This window comes from Lampris incognitus, unplaced genomic scaffold (assembly GCF_029633865.1).
Source record: "Lampris incognitus isolate fLamInc1 unplaced genomic scaffold, fLamInc1.hap2 scaffold_189, whole genome shotgun sequence".
Taxonomy (NCBI): Eukaryota; Metazoa; Chordata; class Actinopteri; order Lampriformes; family Lampridae; genus Lampris; species Lampris incognitus.
Genome location: NW_026611148.1, coordinates 26,322 through 49,152, shown reverse-complemented (window position 1 = coordinate 49,152; position 22,831 = coordinate 26,322). Strand labels below are relative to the sequence as shown.

The following is a 22,831-nucleotide window of genomic DNA, read 5'->3' as shown; positions in this document are numbered from 1 at the left end:
CTGCCCTTCCCTCTTGATGCTTTACTCGATATATACATAGTTATTTCATTAGATATCGGGCAAAACATCCTGGAAATGAAAACAAATGGGGCTGTCAAAAAGATGGGGTGAAGAAGAGTGGGGAGGGAAGACAGAGCAGGCCACCCCTTCCTTGTGTGTATGTGAGTGGTGTCTGTACGTGCGTGCATGTGTGTGTGTACATGTGTGTGTGTGTGTGTGTGTGTGTGTGTGCGCGTGTGTGTGTGAGAGTTTGTACGTGCATGCATGTGTGTGCAGTGTGTGTATATGCATGTGTGTGTGTGTGTGTGTGTGTGTGTGTGTGGTGTGCATGCATGCATGTGTGTGGCGTGCGTACATGCACATGCATGTGTGTGGGTGCGCGTGCATGCATGTTTGTGTGTAGCGAGTGTATGCATGTGTGTGGCGTGCGTATGCGCATCTGTATGGAGTGTGTGTGTGCGTGTGTGCATGCATGCATGTGTGTGTATGGTACTTGCATTTGAGAAAGAGAGGGGTGTGGGGCAACAGGGGGGAAAGAAGAAAAGGGGGAAAAGGACAAGCGTGGAGGAGGAGGAGAGTGAGTGCTGGCCATCCCACAGCGTCTCTCTCTAATCCATTTTTAATAAGAGCTCAGGGTAGGCCAGGTCCGCAGCGCTGGGCCCCAGGTTCTCCCCTCTCATCTGTTAACCCTCCTCCCCTGCACCTCCTGATGAAGGCAGCAAATAGTGCCTTCCGAAACATGCCTGTCTCCAGTTGGCAACTACTGTGGTGGGGGGGGGGGGTTTCCTGACGCTGCCGCAGAGTTGCCCATCTCTCCTCCAGCTCAGTGAGATGCTTTTGTTCCATTGGTGTTGGTCATTAATCGTGACAGACTGTACAAAAGCCCTGGAAGACAACAAAGACAATGGCTTGGCAGAAGCTAAGGCGTTGATTTTTTCAAAACGTATAAGCAAATTGTTTTCTCGATCTTAATTTCAAACACTGTGCATCTTTTGTAAAGGGATCATGAATCACATCTTCTGCAAAAGTGCTGATTGACCTTGTAAGCGAGCAGCTAAGACAGCTTGCCCGTCAGTGTGAGTGACAGGTTTAGGCTCTCCCCCTGCAGTCCCATCAGCACCACAGAGGATATGCATGCAAAACAAACATGACAGCAGCGTGAGGTGAAAAACTCCAACTTTAGCATCTTATCTCACATCAACTTAAGCTAATAATATGGAAATGGCAAAATGCAAAAAAAAAAAAAACCAGCGACATGCTTTAGGGCGTGTGCATTTATTTATGTATTTAAAACTTTACCTTATACAGCATTTTCACCATCTCATAAGTGTTAACACTGCAGTTTTTGCAGAGTAAAGGTATGCTCTGTACTAAACTGTGCAGCGCGGCACAGTGTGGCGGAGTGCAGCAACGTGCTAACACTAACAGAGATTAGTGAATAAATATAGATCAGGGAGTTCATCCAAAAGAAAAAAAACTGGTACTACTACCTTACTGTCAAATGTACAGTATAGAGCAAATCTGAATCCACTTTCACCAAGGTCCCTGCGGGTCTATAGAGGTGAGTGTTAACGTGTACCCTATATTTGCCTACACCTCTCTCACTCAGGGCCGAGGAAAGCTGACATGCAGACTGGTCTATAAGCCTCTTTTGTCCATTGGCAGCAAAGTCATCTGCCAGCTCAGTGGCTCTCCCACACAAAGCTGCAGAGCGATAGCTCATACGCTGGTACATCCTCTCTCTATCATGAGCTGGAGTTGGGCTGTCTCTCTCTATCTCCTAAGCCTCCTTGCTTTAATTTCTCTCTCTCCCAGTCTGTCTCTCTTGGTCTCTCTCTCTCTCTCTCTCTCTCTCTCTCTCTCTGCACATCTCTCCTCTTAGTCCTCTGCATCTCTTCCTGTTTTTCCTTTCGTCCCCTCCTTCTCTCATCCTCTCCCAGTACACTTTTTCTCTCTCTCTCTCTTTCCCTCTGCCCCCCCATCCCCTCCCTTGGCTCTCTCTCTTTTTCTCAATATCACTCTGTATTCCCACTTGGCGTCTCACTTTTCTGTCCCTCTCTATCCAACCCTCTATCTCTCTGTTTGGCTGTCATGGGTTGTGAGGCTTCTCTGCCATGGTCTCTGTATTATCTTGTGCTTTTCTGTTCATTCTGCTTTCTCTTGCTATCGACCTTTCTATCTGTGTTTTGGTCTATCTTGGATCATAGGGCTTTTTGTTCCTGCGTGCACTTGTATCTCAGTCTGCCACCGTTGCTTTGAGGTTAGGAGGTGAGAGGATACTGGTCTTGTATACTCCACACAAGGAGCTAGAGTAGGGTAGCATGGGTTGCTGGTTTGCCTTGGTGTATAATGAAGTTTGTTGTTTTGGTTTTTTTTGGGGGGGGGGGTTCCTTCTTTTTTCTTCCAATTCTATCTGGCCAATTACCCCACTCTTCCTGATCGCTGCTCCACCCCCTCTGCCGATCCAGGGAGGGCTGCAGTCTAACACATGCCTCCTCCGATACATGTGGAGTCACCAGCTGCTTCTTTTCACCTGACAGTGAGGAGTTTCACCAGGGGGATGTAGAGTATGAGAGGATCATGCTACCCCCCCCCCTGAACAGGCGCCCCGACTGACCAGAGGAGGCGCTAGTGCAGCGACCAGGACACACACCCACATCCGGCTTCCCACCCGCAGACACAGCCAACAGTGTCTGTAGGGATGCCTGACTAAGCCAGAGGTAACATGGGGATTCGAACCGGCGATCCCCGTGTTGGTAGGCAACGGAATAAATCGCCACGCCACCCAGATGCCCATAATGAAGTTTGCTGTCCCTTGCTATAGTCAATTTCCCCCTCTTTGCAAGGGAATAAACGTAATTACTGGAGAGCAGCCATAGCATGCACTGCATGAAGGTAACTTAGCCATGCGAGACCATGTCGTGGTAATGCACGAGAAAAGAGGGGGACGAGTGACTCTAGTGTAGTAGGACAGGATGGAGGAAGAGGAAGAAGAGAAGCTAGAGAGAACACACTCCAGTGTTGAGAAGAAGAGAAACAGTGTGTAGGACAGGGGAGATGGGGGGCTGGTGGAGGGGGGCTGGTTGAGGGGGTGTGCCCAACATTACCCTCATGAATCAGTGTCAGTGGAGCGATGAGAAAATAATTAAGAAACAGGCTGGCGCTATGTTAAATACTGCCAAAGGTAAAAGGCTCTTTCTACTGTACATAAACATACAGACTGAATGGAGCAGAACCGTAGTAAACGTGGGGAAAACACCTGGGGGGGCGGGGGGGGGGAGAAATCTATATCTTAACAGATGCCAAAATGCCCTTCGGATGGCATTATGAAGGCAGACAATATAAATAGCGCTGCCATATTGTAAATGTTTATATACGGTGGCTACGTATGGACGTTGCACAGCAGCTTCAGGATTTATGACCGCAACCGTAATATGTTGAAGTCAACACAAGGCTGTGAGTAATATTTCATGTTTGTTATCATATTGAGTGTAAATTTGCTGAGACGTATATGGCAGAGATAAAATATTTTAAAGCAATTTTTCCTTCTATTCTTTTTCCTCTCAGCTATTTAGTTCTGAGGTGGGGGGTAGAAGCGGTCGACTCGCCTCGTGCTCTTGGCTGACTAACAGTTTACTGAGACGGTGAACACACACACACACACGCATGCAAGCAAACACACTTACTACACACACATACCCCACAGAGGTTTTATATGGAGCAGTTAGGGAAGGGGGAATCAAGTCAGCAGCCAGTAATTGTATGTTCAAGGCTTCCAGTAGGGCTGTGGCGCAGCTGAAATCCCCCAGCCAGCAGCACAGAGCAGAGCAGCCATCAGATCAGAGTGATCCAAAATCAGCCGAGAATAGTGGTGACATGTAAAAGGTCCTGTGTGTGTGTGTGCGTGTCTGCCCGTGTGCTTATATATGCGTATGAGCCTGTGTGTATGTACTTGTCCGCACATACAAATATGTGGGTGAGTCTTTTAGGTGTCATATACAATATCCATCATTCTTGCCACCGGCAGCACAAGAAGGATGCAAGGCAAGGCAACGCAAATTTATATATATATATATAGCACATTTCATACCCAAAGGCAACCCAAGGTGCTTCATGGAGTACACAGGCAAATGCACAAGAAACAAATGATAAAAACAATAAAAGCAAGCAAGCAAAAGCACACAGAATAAAAACAATAAAAGCAGGGCGCCCGGGTGGTGTGGCGGTCTATTCCATTGCCTACCAACACGGGGATCGCCGGTTCGAATCCCTGTGTTACCTCCGGCTTGGTCGGGCATCCGTACAGACACAACTGGCCGTGTCTGCGGGTGGGAAGCCGGATGTGGTTATGTGTCCTGGTCGCTGCACTAGCGCCTCCTCTGGTCGGTCGGTCGGGGCGCCTGTTCGGTGGGTGGGTGGGTGGGTGGGTGGGAGGGAGGGAGGGAGGGAGGGGGGTCGCGTGATCCTCCCACATGCTACGTCCCCCTGGCAAAACTCCTCACTGTAAGGTGAAAATAAGCGGCTGGCGACTCCACATGGATCGGAGGAGGCATGTGGTAGTCTGCAGCCCTCCCTGGATTGGCAGTAGGGGTGGAGCAGCGACCAGGACGGGGCAGAGAGTCGAGTGATTGGCCAGGTACAATTGGGGAGAAAAGGGGGGGGGGGGATCCACAAAAAATAACAACAATAAAAGCAAACAGGCAAAAGCACACAGAGTAAAAACAATAAAACAAGCAAATAAATTTGATTTGAAAGAAAATGAATGAAAAGCAATGGTAAACAGGTTGGTCTTTAGCTTGGATATGAAAGTAGTCAGCATTGTCTCAAGTCTTAGCTCTTCTGGCAATTTATTCCACATTTGAGCAGCACATAATCTAAAGGCAGCTTCACCGTGTCTAGTTTAGACTCTGGGAACAGCCAGTAATCCAGAACCAGCCAACCTGAGAGGTCTGCAAGTCAGGCCTGGGTCAGCAGATCTGGTAAGTATCTTGGACCTAAACCATTCAGTGATTTATGGACAAACAATAGAATTTTGAAGTTGATTCTGTGAGAAAGTGGTAGCCAATGTAGTGACCTGAGAACTGGAGTCAAACGCTGAGCTTTTTGTTACAACCCTGGCAGCAGTATTCTGGATCAGCTGAAGTTGACTGATTGCTGTCTCAGACCTGTGAACAGTCCTTTACAGTAGTCCAGCCTGCTAGAGATAAAAGCATGTACAGGTTTCTCTAGATCATGTTCTGACATCAGCTCTGTCTGATCCTTGTGATATTTTAAGATGGTAGAAGGGTGATTTTTTTTTTTGATTTAGCATGACTGCTGAAATTTAGGTCTGAATCCAGGATAAGACTGAGGTTTCTAGCTTGATTTTTACTCTTCAAGGACAAATTATTAAGGTGAGCACAGACGTTAAGTCTTTCTTCAATGGCCCCAAATACAATTACCTCAGTTTTGTCCTTATTTATTTATTTATTGGATTTTTCCCCTGTTTTCTCCCCAATTGTACTTGGCTCATTACCCTACACTTCCGAGCCGCCCTGGTCGCTGCTCCACCACCTCTGCTGATCCGGGGAGGGCTGCAGACTACCATATGCCTCCTCCGATACATGTGGAGTCGCCAGCTGCTTCTTTTCACCTGACAGTGAGGAGTTTCGCCAGAAGGACGTGGCACATGAAAGGATCACGCTATTCCCCCCAGTTCCCCCTCTCCCCTGAACAGGCCCCCCGACTGATCAGAGGAGGCCCTAGTGCAGTGACTAGGACACACACCCACATCCAGCTTCCCACCCACAGACCCGGCCAATTGTGTCTGTAGGGACACCCGACCAAGCTGGCGGTAACGCGGGGATTTGAACCGGCGATCCCCGTGTTGGTAGGCAATGGAATAGACTGCCAATCAGGAACTTTTCATAGCTTTTCTTACATTGAACCCTGCAAACTGGATTCGCCAGCTGCTTCTTTTCACCTGAAAGTGAGGAGTTTCGCCAGAGGGACGTAGCACATGAAAGGACCACACTATTCCCCCCAGCCCCCCCCCCGAACAGGCACCCTGACTGACCAGAGGAGGCGCTGCTAGTGCAGGAACCAGGACACATACCCACATCCGGTTTCCCATCCCCACAGACACAGCCAATTGTGTCTATAGGGACGCCCGACTAAGCCGGAGGTAACATGGGGATTTCAAACCAGCGATCGCCGTGTTGGTAGGCAACAGCCACAACAGAACAGAATAGAATAGAATAGAATAGAATAGACTGCTATGCTACCCAGATACCCAGTTTTGTCCTCATTTAACTGGAGAAAATTTAAATTTTGGAACTTTTTGTTTAATGCACTGTCCCAGGGAGTCTACTGAACAGTATTCATTTGGTGACACAGCTATATTTGCATGTCATATGCGTACATGCGATATGAAACTTACAATTTTTAATAATTTCAGCTAACAGGAGTATGTGAACATTAAATAACACAAGTCTGAGAATCGACCTTTGCAGAACACCACACGTTGTAGGAAAATGCTCTGATGTACAGCTATCAATTGATATAGTTTCTGTCTTGACGGTCGGACATGAACCAGTTCAGCACCATATTAGAGAGACCAAACCAGTCTTCAAGTGTGTTTATTAATATATTGTGATCAACCGTATCAGCAGCAAGGTCCAATAACATAAGGACAGAGACTTTACCAGAATCTATACTGAGATAAATGTCATTCAGAACCTTGATACGCGCAATCTCGGTATTGTGGTGGGGCCTAAATCCCGACTGGAAAATGTCAATGTAGTTATTTAATGCCAGAAAGTTGTCTACAGACAACTTTTTCCATAATTTTACTAATGAATGGCAGGTTTGCTATGGGCCTGTAGTTGTTTACAACAGATGCATCCAGATTAGCTTTTTTTTTTTTTAATGGCTTGATTACTAATTCATGATTAATTCATGATCACTGCTCTCTAAATCCCCTCTGGAGATGAGACTCAGTTGGTGTGTGGAGGAAATTTGTATGGTTGGAATGCTAAAGCTCTCTTCCTGTGAGACTTGGGTACAGTAGCACACTGTAGTTTGATCTCCAGCTCCTTGGCTTGACTAAAATGGGATAGGGCTCGTGATGCAACAATTACCAACAACTGCCTCCCACTCACTGCAGTTATGTTTGCTTGTTTAGAGAAACGGGTTCAGAGGCCTATTGGCATATCTCTGTGTTATACAGTTAAGTGGTTTATGTTGTGTGTGTCAAATTGCTTGCATACATGTGTGTGTGTATGTGCCCTTGTGTATGTATGCATTTAAGTGTACTCTTACCCATGTATTTCATAGGGTTTTTGCACATAAATTTGCACTCGCCAATATCTCTATACGTACATATATATGGCTTTTTGTACTGTATGTGTGGGGGGTTGTGTGCAGTTGTAAGCATTGCTCATATCGTGTGTGTTAGCACATAATATAGTATGCATCTGTAGGACTGTGTGCTTACATGTTTGTGTAAAGTATTTGAAAGCATTGAGGCCTAATCCATCCCGGAGGAGTGCTTACTGCCGCTTCTGTGGCGCTGCTATCAAGGCCATATATGTACTGCTCCGTAGCATTTACACTGATGGTTTCTATAGATCCTGCCTGGGCCGCCAGTGGGCAGCCTTGACACCAAGATGATGAAACTGTGACACGAAATCAAGTTTGCATCACCTTAGGGGTTAGTGTAAGGGATTCAGGTCCCCGTAGCAACTGTCAAAGGGAACAAGTCTGAATTGAATTACCAAATGAATATGTGCATAATATGGCCGTGGACTTTATAGGCGACCAGGGGAAATATCAAAATGAAATATAGTATGGTTAGCATTCATGTATGATTAAAGTGTAAGCTCTTGTTCTCCGTAGTTCTCTTTCACTGTCTCTTTTGAATAGTTGTGTTGGGGAAAACACGTACGCTTGTAAAGACTGCATAATTCCCATACCAAAGCAATGTTTTAGTATAGAAATTGCACAATAGAGCCGAATACTTTTCATCTGGGCTACAGTATTGTTTTCTTTGCCGCGCTGTTACCAAGCAACACATCGTTAGTTGTGAGGGAAACAGTACTAATAAGCTATCTCATTAGCGCCGAGGAATAGTAGGCCTTAGAGTTTGTACCGTCAACTGTGTGAGGTAGCATGTGAACTTCAAAAGACGACTGCAGATACAGCACATGCACACAGGAGTCCTAATTTACTTTAGGAACTGGTAAACAAACTGTTCTATCGTCCCCCGTCTCCTCCTCAGTTGAAGGTGTGTTAGCATAGCCCACTAGCCACATTCTGTCTGAAGTGGCTCCAGCGTTGTGACACAATATGTGGCCATCCTCTCGCTGGCGATAACACAGCACATAAAAGACTCATTATTCAGGAGTTAATTTGGCAGGGTTTTCTCACCCTGTGGCTGTGCCAAACCTCGTACCCATCCCGCCCCCCCAGCCCCCGCCCCTTCACTCTCTGCCGCTTCTACCGCGGATCCCGTACCCAAACTAGGGAGGACATCCTCACACACACACACATTCGCATATACACACAGTGTCTCATTAATGCAAACACAACCCTAGTTAGATTCCTATATGTAATAAATTGGATTAAATTCCACTGGCTAAGCACCGTGATCTCTTAGGGTTAATTAATTTCATTCCATTCTGTCTGTGTTTTTTATGGTTGAACACATGCTGACGCTGTTATTGTGTGGCATCCTGCTCATTGGAGAACTATAATGGGCCGGTGAAGGAGGAAGAGAGGAAGTCACACTGTTTGGTATTCCAGCCGCCGAATTATTTTGAACGTCTCTTGTCTTTCAACAAAAACAAAAGTATGCTACAGCGGCGAGCTGTAATACAGTGGATCCTTCATTGACACCCCTCCTTACGGCCTCTCTGCCGCTCTTATCTTCTGCTCCAAATGAGAAAACCTGGATGGCTTTGCAGGGCCCCAGTTTCTGCCTGGATGGTATCTCATTTGGTTTTAATATATTTATCCATTCATTATTGTTCCCTTTTATCGGCCAGCTAATATTGTTCATAATTTGTCCTTATCTCCAAGCCTGACAGTCAAATTTACACTCCAGCTCTGCAGACAGATGGAGAAATGACCCTTTTCCACCCCCCCTTGCTTCTCGCCTCCCTCCATACCTTTCCTCTCTCCAAACTCCAATGAAACATGACTGACAGCTCGCTGTATAAGTAGTTGTCATAGCAACCTACCCATCGCTTTGACAAGTGCTCTCTCTTTATAGCACATGCTCTCTTTCTCTGTCACTGTTCCTCTTTCTCTCTCCCTCTCTCTCTCTCCCGCCATCACTCGCTCGCTCACTGTTACAAAGACAGAGAGAAAAAGAAGAATTTGAAAATCAGAAGACCTAGGGCATTCAGTATGCTTTCCCTCCACTCCACCCCACCCCCACCACCATCACCACCACCAACCCCCACCATCCACCCGCCCCATCCTCTCTCACTCTCCTCCCACCCCTTCCCTGAACCAGTGCTCCCCACCCCTGAAAATGATTTAGCAACTCGTACAGCACTCCTCGTTCAGCCGTTCTCACTTATCAAGGATTGTAAAGAACAGCAACCTCCAGTATGGACAGCAGTATGTGTCGCTCTTGCTACCTCTCTACCACTCTACCACTCCCAGTCTTTATTTTCACTTTCTCGCGTGCTTGCTTTCTTGTTCTTTCTCTCTCTCAGCCATCTTGGTTTCTCTGCTTCTTCTCTACCTCTCTCGCCTACCTTTTCTCTCTCTCTCTCTCTCTCTCTCTCTCTCTCTCTCTCTCTCTCTCTCTCTCTCTCTCTCTCTCTCTCTCACTCTCTTTCGGTGTCTTTCGTTTTGTTCTCTTTTTCTCTCTGTATGTTGCTGTCGGTGCCATTCAATGAAAAGTCTGAAATAAAAACCACTTCTTTCTTTTTACCATTTAAAAAGACTGAAAAATAAGCAGGAAGCATGCGGTAATAAGTCCCTACCCTGCAGGGTTCTGCTGAATGTGGTTGAAGAATATGGGCCGAATGGACGGGAAATCCTTGAAACTTTTAATGGGAGTTAATAGATTGAAAAAGAGCTGGAGAAGAAAGAGAACGAGCCGGAAAGAGATTTGAGGCTCATGCATCTGAAAGAAATCACAGTGATTTAGTTCTGTACTACACTGCCATATCGGTAAGGCCAAAACAAAAAGGATCAGGGCCGAGCAAATGCGGTGAAGTGAATACACGGTGATTCAGTCGTATATGTTTTCACATAAAACCAATGGGCTCATACCAAAAAGCTTTTATTGATCAGCGAGGGCCCAAATGGACCAGGTAACCTTCAGTATGTACAACGATGGAGCACATTGCCAATTCATTATTCTGGATTTTAATTTCCAATGCATTTATTCAAACAAACATCTGTTAAGCAACTCACAGTAAATTAAACATGATTTGGGGTGTACTTCCAGGTCAGGAGTGGTGGACAACGAGGAAGTTACACCGCTCAAACACAATAGGCTTTAAGTGCATCTTAACACCGTCCTGCTTCACAACGTTGGCTTTCATTTGCTATTAAATATAAACTGAGAATGCACCAGTCACATGTAAAGTCCTTACTGACTATTTAGTACAAACCGGTAAGTTGTGAATAAGTGAATTATTCAACTAGGTTGCATCAAACATAACAAACGTAGCTATCGATGCCTCAGTAATGTGTTAAATCGGTTTTGTAGGCAACCATCATGGAAGCAAACCAATCAAAAACCGTTTATCCGTGGAAACCAGAAGAGCACAGCAGCCCGAAGAGCTGATACCCAGCATCCACATGTATGTCTATGACAGATAGGGCAGGATGTAAGTCAATTTTATTTATAGCTCATTATCATAAATTACAAACATCCTGTCCCTAGACCCTCGCATCGGATAAGGAACAACTCCCAAAAAAAAAAACCTTTAACAGGGAGAAAAAGTAGGAAGAAACCTCAGAGAGAGCAACAGAAGAGGGATCTCTCTCTCTCTCAAGACAGACAGACGTGCAATGGATGTTGTGTGTACACAATTTACAGAATACAACATTGACAGAGGATAACAGGGGAGACTCACATCACACCATTCACATACACGGGAGAAGAGACGAGACAATACATTAGTCACATATTTGAGCAAGGGAAGGACAAAACATTGAAACAGACTAACAAAATTATATGGATTTATAAGATATATACAGAATGTGATGAGGAGGATGCCAAGCATCACCCAGGTGGCAACCACCATTGCTATGGAGACCATGTAGCAGGGCTGTAGTCAAGACCACCTTTGTCCTGTTCAAGGAGTCCAAGACGAAGACTTGTTGAAATTGAGTCAAGACAGATTCTTTAAGGGGGTGAAGAAATTCCAAAAATCATATTTGATGAGAACAATGGCCAAGACTGAGACAAGACTGAGAAGTGACACCAGCAAATCCAAGACATGTCTGAGACAATAGAAAAAAAGAATATATCTTCATCCAGACTCGAGTACTACAGCCCTGGGATGTAATCTATTGCATAACACCTGTTGACGGTGATTAGAGTCTCCGTTCAGTAATTCAAGTTTCAGGGCATCCAGGTAGTGTTGTGGTCTATTCCGTTGCCTACCAACACAAGGATTGGCGGTTCGAATCCCCGTGTTATCTCCAGCTTGGTCGAGCGTCCCTACAGACACAATTGGCCGTGTCTGCGGGTTGGAAGCCAGATGTGGGTATGTGTCCTGGTCGCTGCACTAGCACCTCCTCTGGCCGTCAGGGCGCCTATTCGGGGGGGAGGGGGAATTGAGGGGAACAGTGTGATTCTCCCACGCGCTATGTCCCCCCTGGTGAAACTCCTCACTGTCAGGTGAAAAGAAGCGGCTGGTGACTCCACTTGTATCGGAGGAGACATGTGGTAGTCTGCAGCCCTCCCTGGATCGGCAGAGGAGGTGGAGCAGCAACCAGGATGGCTCGTAAGAGTGAGGTAATTGGCCGGATACAATTGAGGAGAAAAGGGGGGGGGGAGTAATTCAATTCAAGTTTCTGCAATATCTGGCAAGGTAGAGAAAAGGGGTGAAGAAGGTGAACATGAAGTGACCCCTCAGTTTTACAGCTGCATGAGGCTGACCAGCCCATTCCCTGATCTAATAAACACCATGTTTTTTCGTGGGCGAAGCATGACTTAGACCCTGAGTCTGTTTTGGGTCCTCCCTGCAGCAAGGCAGCGCGACTCTGCAGAGCCTCGTGCGTTAGAGAACCACGCAACACGCCGTAGCAGTTAAAAGTCAGTTAACAGTGTGATATGCATGTCATTGCCTATTGCAAATTGTGTATTCCCTCCATGCTCAATGGTTTAACAAGGGAGATGTCTTCATCATTATTCGGGACTTTCTCTAAAGTGCTGCCTAGTTCAAAAATGCAAGGTTGTTTATAAATAGTATAGTCAGAGGTGGTTATTCAACGTGAACATTTTTGTTTTCCCAACCCCAGAGCCCTCCTCCATTCTCTTTCCTTTGTTCCCCTTATCCACTTCTATATACACGTGTGCGCCTGATTGCACGTGTGTTTACACTTGATGTGTGTTTGCTGTGCGTGTTTGTGTTTGCAGGGCTGTAAATAAATGAAGCAATGCTTCCATAGCCAATGAACAGGAGAGCTCAGTTCCCAAGGTGGCGTTTTAGCACAGAGAAGCCTTGGCAGAATCCTTGATGGTGGAACAGATCGAGGAGAAGCACCGTTTCAATTTAATCCTAGTTTGTTTTCAAACCGCACCCACGACACAGAGGGACACGGCATCCATTTTTCTCTCAGCCAGAGAAGAAGAACTCATACTAGACTCTACTGCTTTAAATATCAGGAATCGGGAGCAATTTATTGTCATTTCTATCCTGTACTTGCATACACGAAAGAAACGAAATTTTACTTCTCCCAGCCCACAGCAGTGCAACACAAAAGACAAAAACACACATCCAAAATTTCCAAAAACGACACCACCAAAAACACACAAAAACAGAGAGAACAAAGGAACAAAAAAAAACAACAATAGTCAACAACACAGTCCATTCGATGCAACACAGTCCAAAAATTCCACTGTCCAGATAACGAACGCCAGCCAGGATTACTGTCAGAACTACCGGTCTGCATGGGCTAGCAGTTAGCTTAGCCTGCCCCGCTTCCGCGTCCTGTCAGACCGCCCTCGGTGCCTCCTCCTTGGGTTCCGCTCCAGGCAAGGCCGTGGTCCCTGAGCCCACCGGATGCAGCAGACCAGGCTTCCCCAGCCGATCCAACGCCAGTTCTCCCAGCCAGACACCTTCGACACACCTCCCCGCACTCCACGAGGACACTAAAACACAGTCAATGCTAGGTGAGGCCGCCCCCAGACCGCCCTTCTGCATTATCGAAACTGCCAGTCTGCATGGGCTAGCAGTTAGCTTAGCCTGCCCCGCTTCCGCGTCGTGTCAGATCGCACTTGGTGTTACCTCTTCGGGTGCAGCTCTGGTCAGGGCCATGGTCCCTGGGCCCACGGGATGCAGCAGACCAAGCTCTCCCAGCCAATCCAGCGCAAGCTCTCCCAGCCATCAAACCAAGACAAACAAACTTAGACGCAGACATGGACAAAGACACTGCATGGACGGTACTGGGTGAGGCCGCCGCAAACGTAAATTCGTGCCGCCATCTTCCCACACTGGAAGCGGTGTCTACTGTCTACATACTAAACTCTACTGCTTTAAATATCACATTCATCTCTGGTGACTGTGTGGTTGTCTCCTGCTGTAGTGTGTGCAGATTAGTGGGATATTATTTTGTCTTCTTTCGATAAAACACATTTGAAATAGATAGCAGCAACAGAACGGGCATAAGCTCCAATTTGTTAATGTCTCTTTTGCGACCCACCGTAAACAAATGTCATTAGCACAATCCCCTACTGGCCTATTCCCAGTACACTCGCTGTCCAATAAATATTTTTCCATTAAGCCGGAGTTGATTTTCCAGTGAGCAGTCTAAAAGATGAATACAGATTTTTGAGACGTGCCACACTTAGTCCATTCATACTGCGATTGCCATCGTGCAGCTCATATGAAATTGATATAGGTCAGCCGCATACATTAATCCACCACATGTCAGACCCCAATCATTGAGTGGAGGTGGGAGCCACCGCTAGATTTATAGTCGTAGCAGCTATGAGGGTCAGCAGTGTGGCAAATTGTGACTATGCTGTGCATGTGTGGATGGTAGGTGGGTCTGCGTACATGTAAGTACGTGTGTGTGTGTGTGTGTGTGTGTGTGTGTGTGTGTGTGCATATCTGTGTGCCATGGCATGCACACTGCCCTCTATTTATAGAGGCACGCAGTAGATGTGGTTTGACGGCATACAGTAAGATGCGTGTGCAACCAAATCCAACCCCACCCCCCAACCCCCCACTCATCTCCTATACCCAACCTCAAAATTTATATTCCCCCTGCAGCAAAAGGAAGGACCATCTTGCCCTTTTATTTTCCAGTTCATGGCTTTCCTTTATTTGCAGATAAATGCTCACCAATCCACCCTGACAGATGTCACATTGCATCACTTCCATTTTGATACATAGCCTCTGATCCTGCCACTTGCAATAGGGAGCCAGCACCAGGGACGCCCCTCCCTAGACAGCGCTCTGACATGGGTGATTATTTTAAAGGTGCATCATTGGTGGTGCTGAGTGCTGGAACCCTTGCTGGGTGCCTCGTCGGCACACTCACACTCACACGCGCACACACACACACATACGGGCAGCTGTGCCCACTGCAGGAATGTGGGTATCAGCTAGTGTCTGGGTCAGGGAACAACAACAACATAACACACCCAGTAGTAGTCACAGACACCCAGGTCACCCTGACACTCCGCATTACCTCTCGCAGCAAATTATGCTGCTCTCAAACTCTGCACAGCAGCAGCCGCTAGTCTCTGTCGCTCGCTCTCTCTCTCTCTCTCTTTCTCTCTCTCTCTCTCTCTCTCTCCTGCCTCTCTTTCTACTTTGACTCCATAGGTCAGAGTTGGAGGAACAATCAGTATAAAGGGAAGGTTTTAGTGGATCCGTTGCCAGTAGAGACACAGTACACAGTGGCATTAATCATATGAGGCCAAGGTACATCAGTAAACACAGCCTGTCAGGTCAAGGTAAAGAGCAAGTCCCACAGCATTTAACAGGGCTCAGTAGCATACCGGGTACCTATTGAAAAGTAAGCGTTATTCATGGCATGTCTCCCAGCCTCCGCTGCTCGCAGGAGAGACATACCATTGTTCATTGAAGAGCCCTCTGAAATATTTCTCTTACTTCATGAAAACACTAGATCAGCAGCAATTAGATGGCAGTGCTGGAGAGAGAGTGAGGGAGAGCGAGGGAGGGGGGGGGCAGAGTTGAAACAGAATGATGAGGGAAAACAGTGAGAGAAAATGAGTGAAACAGAACCCCTGTAGAGGAAAGCTAGAAAGGTACACAGAGAAGGGGGGAGAGAAGAATTTAAAGAGGGAGAGAGAGAGAGGGAATGAGACAGGGGGGGGAGTGAGAGGGAAAGAGAGGGAGAGCTGGGGTGAGAGAGAGCGAGAGAGGGAGTGGGGAGGCAGAGTTGAAACAGAATGATGAGGGACAACAGTGAGAGAAAATGAGAGAAACAGAACTCCTGTAGAGGAGAGAAAGCTAGAAAGGTACACGGAGATGGGGAGAGGGAGGGATTTAAAGAGGGAGGGAGAGATGGAGAGAGTATGTCTGCCTACATGTGGTGTGAGCACAATGTGGTGTGGGGGAGGCAAGATCCCAGAGCTCCTGGTGTCTCTCAACAACCAGACTTTCTCATCATCTTGGTTTTGTGCTCTTGTGTGTGTGTGTGTGTGTGTGGGTGTGTGGGTGTGTGGGTGTGTGTGTGTGTGTGTGTGTTTGGCCTCTTAATCAGTCTTCCCCTTTGTTTTTCTCCTCTCTTCCCTCTGGACTATAGCCTGTGAACCACTCATTTGCCCCGTGAAGCTTTGCCCACAAGGAAGCAAAACTCAGTTGCACCGGAGATTAAAATGATCAGTCTTTGCTCTTTGCAATGTGACTCAGGCCCGACCAGGGTTCACTGAACAAGACAACTACTCTGTGTGTGTGTGTGTGTGTGTGTGTGTGTGTGTGTGTGCGTGCGTGCGTGCGTGCGTGCGTGCGTGCGTGCGTGCGTGCGTGCGTGCATGTGTTTGAGAGTGAGTGAGAGAGAGAGAGAGGAAAAGTTGATTATATTACAAATCACAAAGTATCCCAAACTTGTGGAAATGTGGATTTTCTGTGTTTTCATTTTCGTCTCACGACAGGTTCAAAGGTTAAAGTTCAAAGTTACAATTTAAACTTGTGTCTCTCTGTTTGCTCCAGAAGACAGGAAGCTGTTTGTGGGGATGCTGAATAAACAACAGACCGAGGAGGATGTTTACCGCCTCTTCGAGCCCTACGGAGTCATCGAGGAGTGCACAGTCCTAAGAGGTCCTGATGGAAACAGCAAAGGTAGGAACCACTGTGCAGTCGTCAGTATGACCCGAGGCCGCTGAGCAGCATGCTGTGGCTTTACTCTGCTGTGGTGTGTGACAGGTGCAACATGGGTAAAACTGTATTGTTAAATAATTATCAACAATAATTTCAACCTGCTTGTTGAGCTCATGTAGTTGGGTCAGAAGAGAAATTTAAGACTATTATTTCAAATTTCTTTGCACGACTGAATTGTATGACTGGGAAGCAATATGCTAAATGTGGGTATGTTCTGTTCACTCTCCTTTCATTTGTATGAACGGAGGTGTACAGAAATCAAATACACATCACTAGCCAGCAAAACTATAAAAGTGAAATGTTAGTTGTTTCAAGCACACAAAAAAAACAACAAGAAAACAAACAAAAACAAATGGGGCATCCGGGTTAGCGTAGCGGTCTATTCCGTTGCCTACCAACACAGGGATCGCCAGTTCGAATCCCCGTGTTACCTCCAGCTTGGTGGAGCGTCCCTACAGACACAATTAGCCGTGTCTGTGGCTGGGAAGCCAAATGTAGGTATGTATCCTGGTCGCTGCACTATCGCCTCCTCTGGTCGATCGGGGCACCTGTTCGGGGGGGGGGGGTAGCGTGATCCCCCCACGCGCTACCTGGTGAAACTCCTCACTTTCAGGTGAAAAGAAGCGGCTGGCGACTCCACGTGTATCGGAGGAGGCATGTGGTAGTCTGCAGCCCTCCCCGGATCAGCAGATGGAGTGGAGCAATGACCAGGACAGCTCAGAAGAGTGGGGTAATTGGCCAGATACAATTGGGAAGAAAAGGGGCGGCGGTGACAAAAAAAAATGTTTTTCAAACAAAGAAAAAAAAAGTATCCTTATATCATGCATGTTATACTGACTGAAACATGTTAAACTGAAAGCAGTTAGAGTAATGATGCAAATTCCGGTTTCAGCGTTACATCCCAGCCATATTTTGTCTTCTATCACAATCTCCATCCTCTTTACATCGAAGCACTGAAGTGTGAAGCAAGTTTTCAAACGGCTATACAAATGCGGGCCCCCGATGTCCTGCAGGCCTTCTTTAGACAGCCAAAACTTTTTGGAGACAGAAATTCCCCCTGACATGCAACAAAGAGCAAAAGGACTAGTGGTTTTTCATGTCTCTAAAACCTATTCCCCGGCCAGTGTTTATGGAGATTGTTGTGGAATTATATCTGAGGGGGTTTGAAGCTGTGGCGCTCTGACTCTGCTGTGGTTTGGAGTGGGAGAGGCAAAGATGGATGTCAAAACAATTCCAGTGTCCCCACTGTGAGGATGGGGGCAGATAAGGGAAGTCGTCTTCCTCCCTGCTGTTCTGCTGTATTTGTCTTCTGTTTAAGCCCACTCTGGGTTGAATCGCTCAAAACATCAGATTCTAAACGTCACATCACATCCATCTGTAGCCTGTAATGGATCGCTCTATAAGTTTTTTTGAGTTTTTTTTTCAAGGTCTGGTATATAAAAAAACACGAATGATAAAAATCCCTCTCTGACAAAAATGTGCGTCTATGCTAACTGACATAGAATAGAGCAGAATACTCTTTATTAGTCATTTTGAACATACATACAAATGAAATTTACTCTCTGCATTTAACCTGTCCTGGTTGTGTAGCTAGGGGCAGTGGGCAGTTGCCGTGCAACACCCGGGGACCAACTCTAGTTATTTCTTCCTATTGCCTTCCTCAGGGGCACAGACAGGAGTATTAACAGGAGTATCAACCCAACATGCATGTCTTTTTGAGGGTGGGAGGAAACCGGAGTGCCCGGAGGAAACCCACCCAGACACAGGGTGCAAACTCCACACAGAAAGGACCTGGAATGGCCTGGGGTTCGAACCTAGGACATTCTTGCTGTGAGGCAACAGCGCCAAACACTGGGCCACCGTGCTGTGAAGAGTAATATATATAAGAATCAAGATGAGGATTTGAATCGATCTGATTATTTCATAGGCCACAGTACCATTTGATAACCCAGTGCTTTATTCCAAACATGCACACGTTTAATAATGCTTCCCACAATATCAACCATATGCACAATTTGTCTTTATGCACGCACAATGCACGGTTGGTATTCAAAATTAGTCACTGATTATTGTGTTGGTGACTTGTGCTAAACAAGTGGAATTGCTACGCAAAACTGTCCAGACTTGTGGGGCGTCCGAGTAGCGTAGTGGTCTATTCCATTGCCTACCAACAAGGGGATCGCCGGTTCGAATCCCCATGTTACCTCCGGCCTTGGTCGGGCATCCCTACAGACACAAGTGGCCATGTCTGCGGGTGGGAAGCCAGATGTGGGTATGTGTCCTGGTCACTGCACTGGCACCTCCTCTGGTCGGTTGGGGATGCTTGTTGGGGGGGGCTGAGGGGATTAGCATGATCCTCCCACGCACTATGTACCCCTGGTGACATGCCTCACTGTCAGGTGAAAAAAAGCAGCTGGCTGAATCCACATGTATCGGAGGAGGCATGTGGTAGTCTGCAGCCCTCCCTGGATCGGCAGAGGGGGTGGAGCAGTGACCGGGACGGCTCAGAAGAGTGGGGTAATTGGACGGGTACAATTGGGGGGATAAAAAAAAAACTGTCCAGACTTGTATCTATAAGCTATTTGTGTGTAGCGAATTCAGCGGGCAGCTGGGAATCCGCTGCAACCGGGAAGCGAACTTGGGTCCTCCGCACCACAGGCGACTGCACTAACCAGTCAAAGGGTCCGACCCATTAGCCAAGGGCTAGCGAGTCTTATCATTTGTGGTCACTACATGTGGTTAGTTGTGTAGTAATAACTCAACCGGTATACTAAGAACTGTAAAGGGCGTTACAGAAACACTACATACTATGACCACGTCTCAATACTTACACATCCCATGCAATAAAACATGTATTTTCAGTCTTGTCTCTTTTATCTGCACTTAATTCACATGTATTTAACACTATTTTGTATAAAGTCCAAAAAAAAAAACCATTTTATTGCTGTGTTTATGAGAACAATGTTTTATCTCTTCCCGGAAAATCAAACATTTGTTTAGCTATTTCACCCTCCACTTGCAGACATACACTTATAAAAATGTCCAATGACTAGGAAGGGGCAAGACTGAGGGAAGACAGGGGGCAATCTTCCACCACCAAATTGAAATTAGCCAATGGCATATCGATATCCACATCCTTCTAAAATCCGTTCCGTTTCGTTCGATAGTACTCGCAGAAGTCCGCGGTGCTCTTAATGGCATTTCATGGGACATTTAACAGTATCCAGGGATATGTTTTACTAGTGAAAACCGTCAGCATCGCTGTGAGAGAAAGACAATAAAACAGCTCAAGCTTTCAAAGTCTACCAGAACAGTCTCTCATTTATTTTAATTTTACTTCCTGCTGACTCTAATGTTTGGTGGCATTAAACTTTGGGGTCTGGGTTTTTCTGGTTGCTAGCCCCTAGAAAGACTTGTTGATATGCAGAAATAGTGTGGAACATTCTGTGCCGTATGAGTAATACACCGTGAGTCAGTTACTCAGCCGAGTGGTATTCCTCTTTCACACAATAGGAATTTAGCTAGTTTAACTTGTATTTAATATGCAGAGACAAGCATGTGGCGCTAAATAGCGAGCTTTTCTGCTTCATCAGGGCAATCTGTAGCCTGGAGGCCCTACTTGCCTGTCTGCCTACCTAATGCCTGAAGTGGGGCAGCCTGCTGTGCGGTGGGAGTCTCCCAGTCACTTCCTACAATGTTCCGGCATGTTCCTCTTTGTAGTTTCTCAGTAAAGAAACCTTTTCAATGTCTTTATTTCTCCTAAGTCACACTATTTTATGTATGTATGCATGGGTTGTGTGTGTGTGTGTGTGTGTGTGTGTGTTTGTGGTTTCTTTCAGGCTGTGCCTTTGTCAAGTTCTCAACACACACTGAGGCCCAGTCTGCAATCAGTGCCCTCCATGGCAGCCAGACCATGCCAGTGAGTACACATCACACCTTCAGTCTGCATGTATATTCAGAGGCACGCACACACACACACACACACACTGCGCACACACACACACGCACACACTGCACACACACACTGCACACGCACGCACGCACGCACGCACGCACGCACGCACACACACACACACACACACACACACACACACACACACACACACTCAAAGTATGTACCAACCACCTCTCCTGTTCAAGAGCTCTCAACACCCACGTCTGCTCTCCTCCTCCTCTTCCTCAGCTCTCGGAATTTAAATGACTCGTACAAAGTCCGGCCATCCTTGTTAATCTCCCTGCATCAATAAGCAAACAGATCCTGTCACTCACCTTTGTCTCTTTAATTAGTGTGTCATTTAATTCAAACTCGAATCTAATTTGCAGATAAAGATGTTTAGAATGGTAATGGAATTTTGAAAATGTCACCTAACAGTCGTTTAGCTTGCGTAAATCCTTAAATATAACGCCACTATGCAGGCATGCGCGGGAAGATGTTTTAAGTAGGGGGGCTGCCAACTAAAATGAAAAGTGTTGGGGCGAGCCGGCGTGGAAGAATGAGTCGAGAGGCAGAGATCTCTTTTTAATCGCAACTCCCGTGCCCCCATACGCCGCACAACCCCAGGAGTGCTCCTTTATTCACACCGATCAGAACGGACCAGAACTGACAACAACGTAACGAGCCCCCCCCCCATATGTCCCAAGTGGCGACATCAGTCCCAGTCACAGTCCTACAGTCAGTTAGTCAGTAAATGGTCTCCTACTTGGTCTGAGTCGAACCCCCTGAAACAACAACACAAGAATAACCACAACATGAACACCAGATCATTAAAACACTATTATAAATCTAACGTGAACAGTCCCATCAGCCACTGCGCTCCCCCCAGCGCAGAACCGCCGACAGTCAGAGTGACCGCCAACGCCCGGGTCACTATAGTATGACGCCATTGTTCTGTTTGTAATGTGTGCGTGTTGCAGATTTGGAATGGAGCGTTTACTCACTTTATTATTAAAAATGTACATTCCACGCAGCCCGAGCCCACTGTTTAAAATAAAGGTACGTTTTATTTATTTATTTTATTTTGTTATTATTTTATTTCTAATATTATTTTATTTTTATTGTATCTTTATTATTAAAAATGCACATTCCCCGCAGCCCTAGCCCTCTGTTTAAAATAAAGGTATGTTTCATTTGTTTTGCATTTGCACATTAGGAAAAGTTAGGCATACTGTTGTGTTTAAGATGTTACACAGCCACCTGCCACTACTTGGGGGTGGGGGGGTGCACCCACCACTAGGGGGAGCTGCAGCCCCCCCTTCCCTCGCTAATGCTGCTAGGTGATTACATTTTTCTGTTACATTAAGTCACCACCGACCCACAGTTCTCCCCGTAGTGACTGTAGTGTCAGTGTGTGCCGCTGATTTGTATGTGTCTCATGTATGGGCAAGGTCTCGTATATATGAGGCTGCCAAAACAAAGTTGCTCGCTCTGCATGCCAAACCTGAGCAGAGTTATTCTGTGCAAAAATCAGGCAGGCAAAGGGGCACATCCCATATTATGCAGCAGCTTGATGTACCCTCCGCTTTTATCCTCTCTTTTGTTTGAGGAGCCCTCGCCTCGGAGAAGCGGGGACCCTGAACTCTCTCCTCCCCTCTCTCACAGGTGTTACATTTCACTGTGTGATTTTATTATTTCATGGCTCGAGAGGCAAATGGGAGGGGGCAGCAGCAGAAGCCAGCTGTGGCATTTTGGTGCAACCTTCGGGGTCAATCTAAGTGCAAATGACTGGAGGCCATGAGGACAGACTTTATGGGTGTCCATGCCCCCATTGATACCTCCTACCTCCTCCGTCTCTCCACCCCTCTCCCAACCCCACCCCACCCACCTCTTTTCTCTTCTCGCTTGTTCCCCCCACTCGTCTATCTCTTTGGCAGCCTCTTGGGATATTAGGCAATAGACTTGTTTACTCCACCTTTCACCACATCGGCTGCTGAATTATTCATCCAACTGTAAGCGGGGGGCTGATAGGGAGGAAGGAAGAGTTGGGAGAGAGAGAGAGAGAGAGAGAGTGAGAGTGAGAGAGCAAGAGAGAGAGAGAGAGAGAGAGAGAGAGGGCAGGAGAGAGAAGAAGGAGAGCCTTTGAGGAGTGAATGGACAGGATTTATACCTCCTGCTCAGGTAAATTGATTATAGAAATCTGATCAGCATCTCATATCCTGTGGCAAGGGCTGGGCTGGTGAGGGAGAGGGCATGGCGTGTCTGTCTGTCCAAGATTAGCAGACCGCTGTTGGACTGTAATGCTTCAACGAACCACAGTATTCAGTCTCCATTCAATCTTGAGTATTCCAAGTGTCCATTTCCATCAGTG

The 22,831-nt window shown here is 46.7% G+C and overlaps 1 protein-coding gene across 1 annotated transcript in view; it reads left to right on the top strand.

The window, feature by feature from the left end:
- Window positions 1-22,831, top strand: part of LOC130132853 (CUGBP Elav-like family member 5) — a gene marked incomplete at its 3' end in the record, with an annotated part of 45,056 nt that overhangs the window by 5,585 nt on the left and 16,640 nt on the right. The window contains exons 3-4 of the mRNA XM_056301873.1: window positions 16,359-16,487; window positions 20,366-20,445. Of these exons, the coding sequence (XP_056157848.1) occupies window positions 16,359-16,487; window positions 20,366-20,445 (209 nt within the window). The remainder of the gene's footprint in view (window positions 1-16,358; window positions 16,488-20,365; window positions 20,446-22,831) is intronic.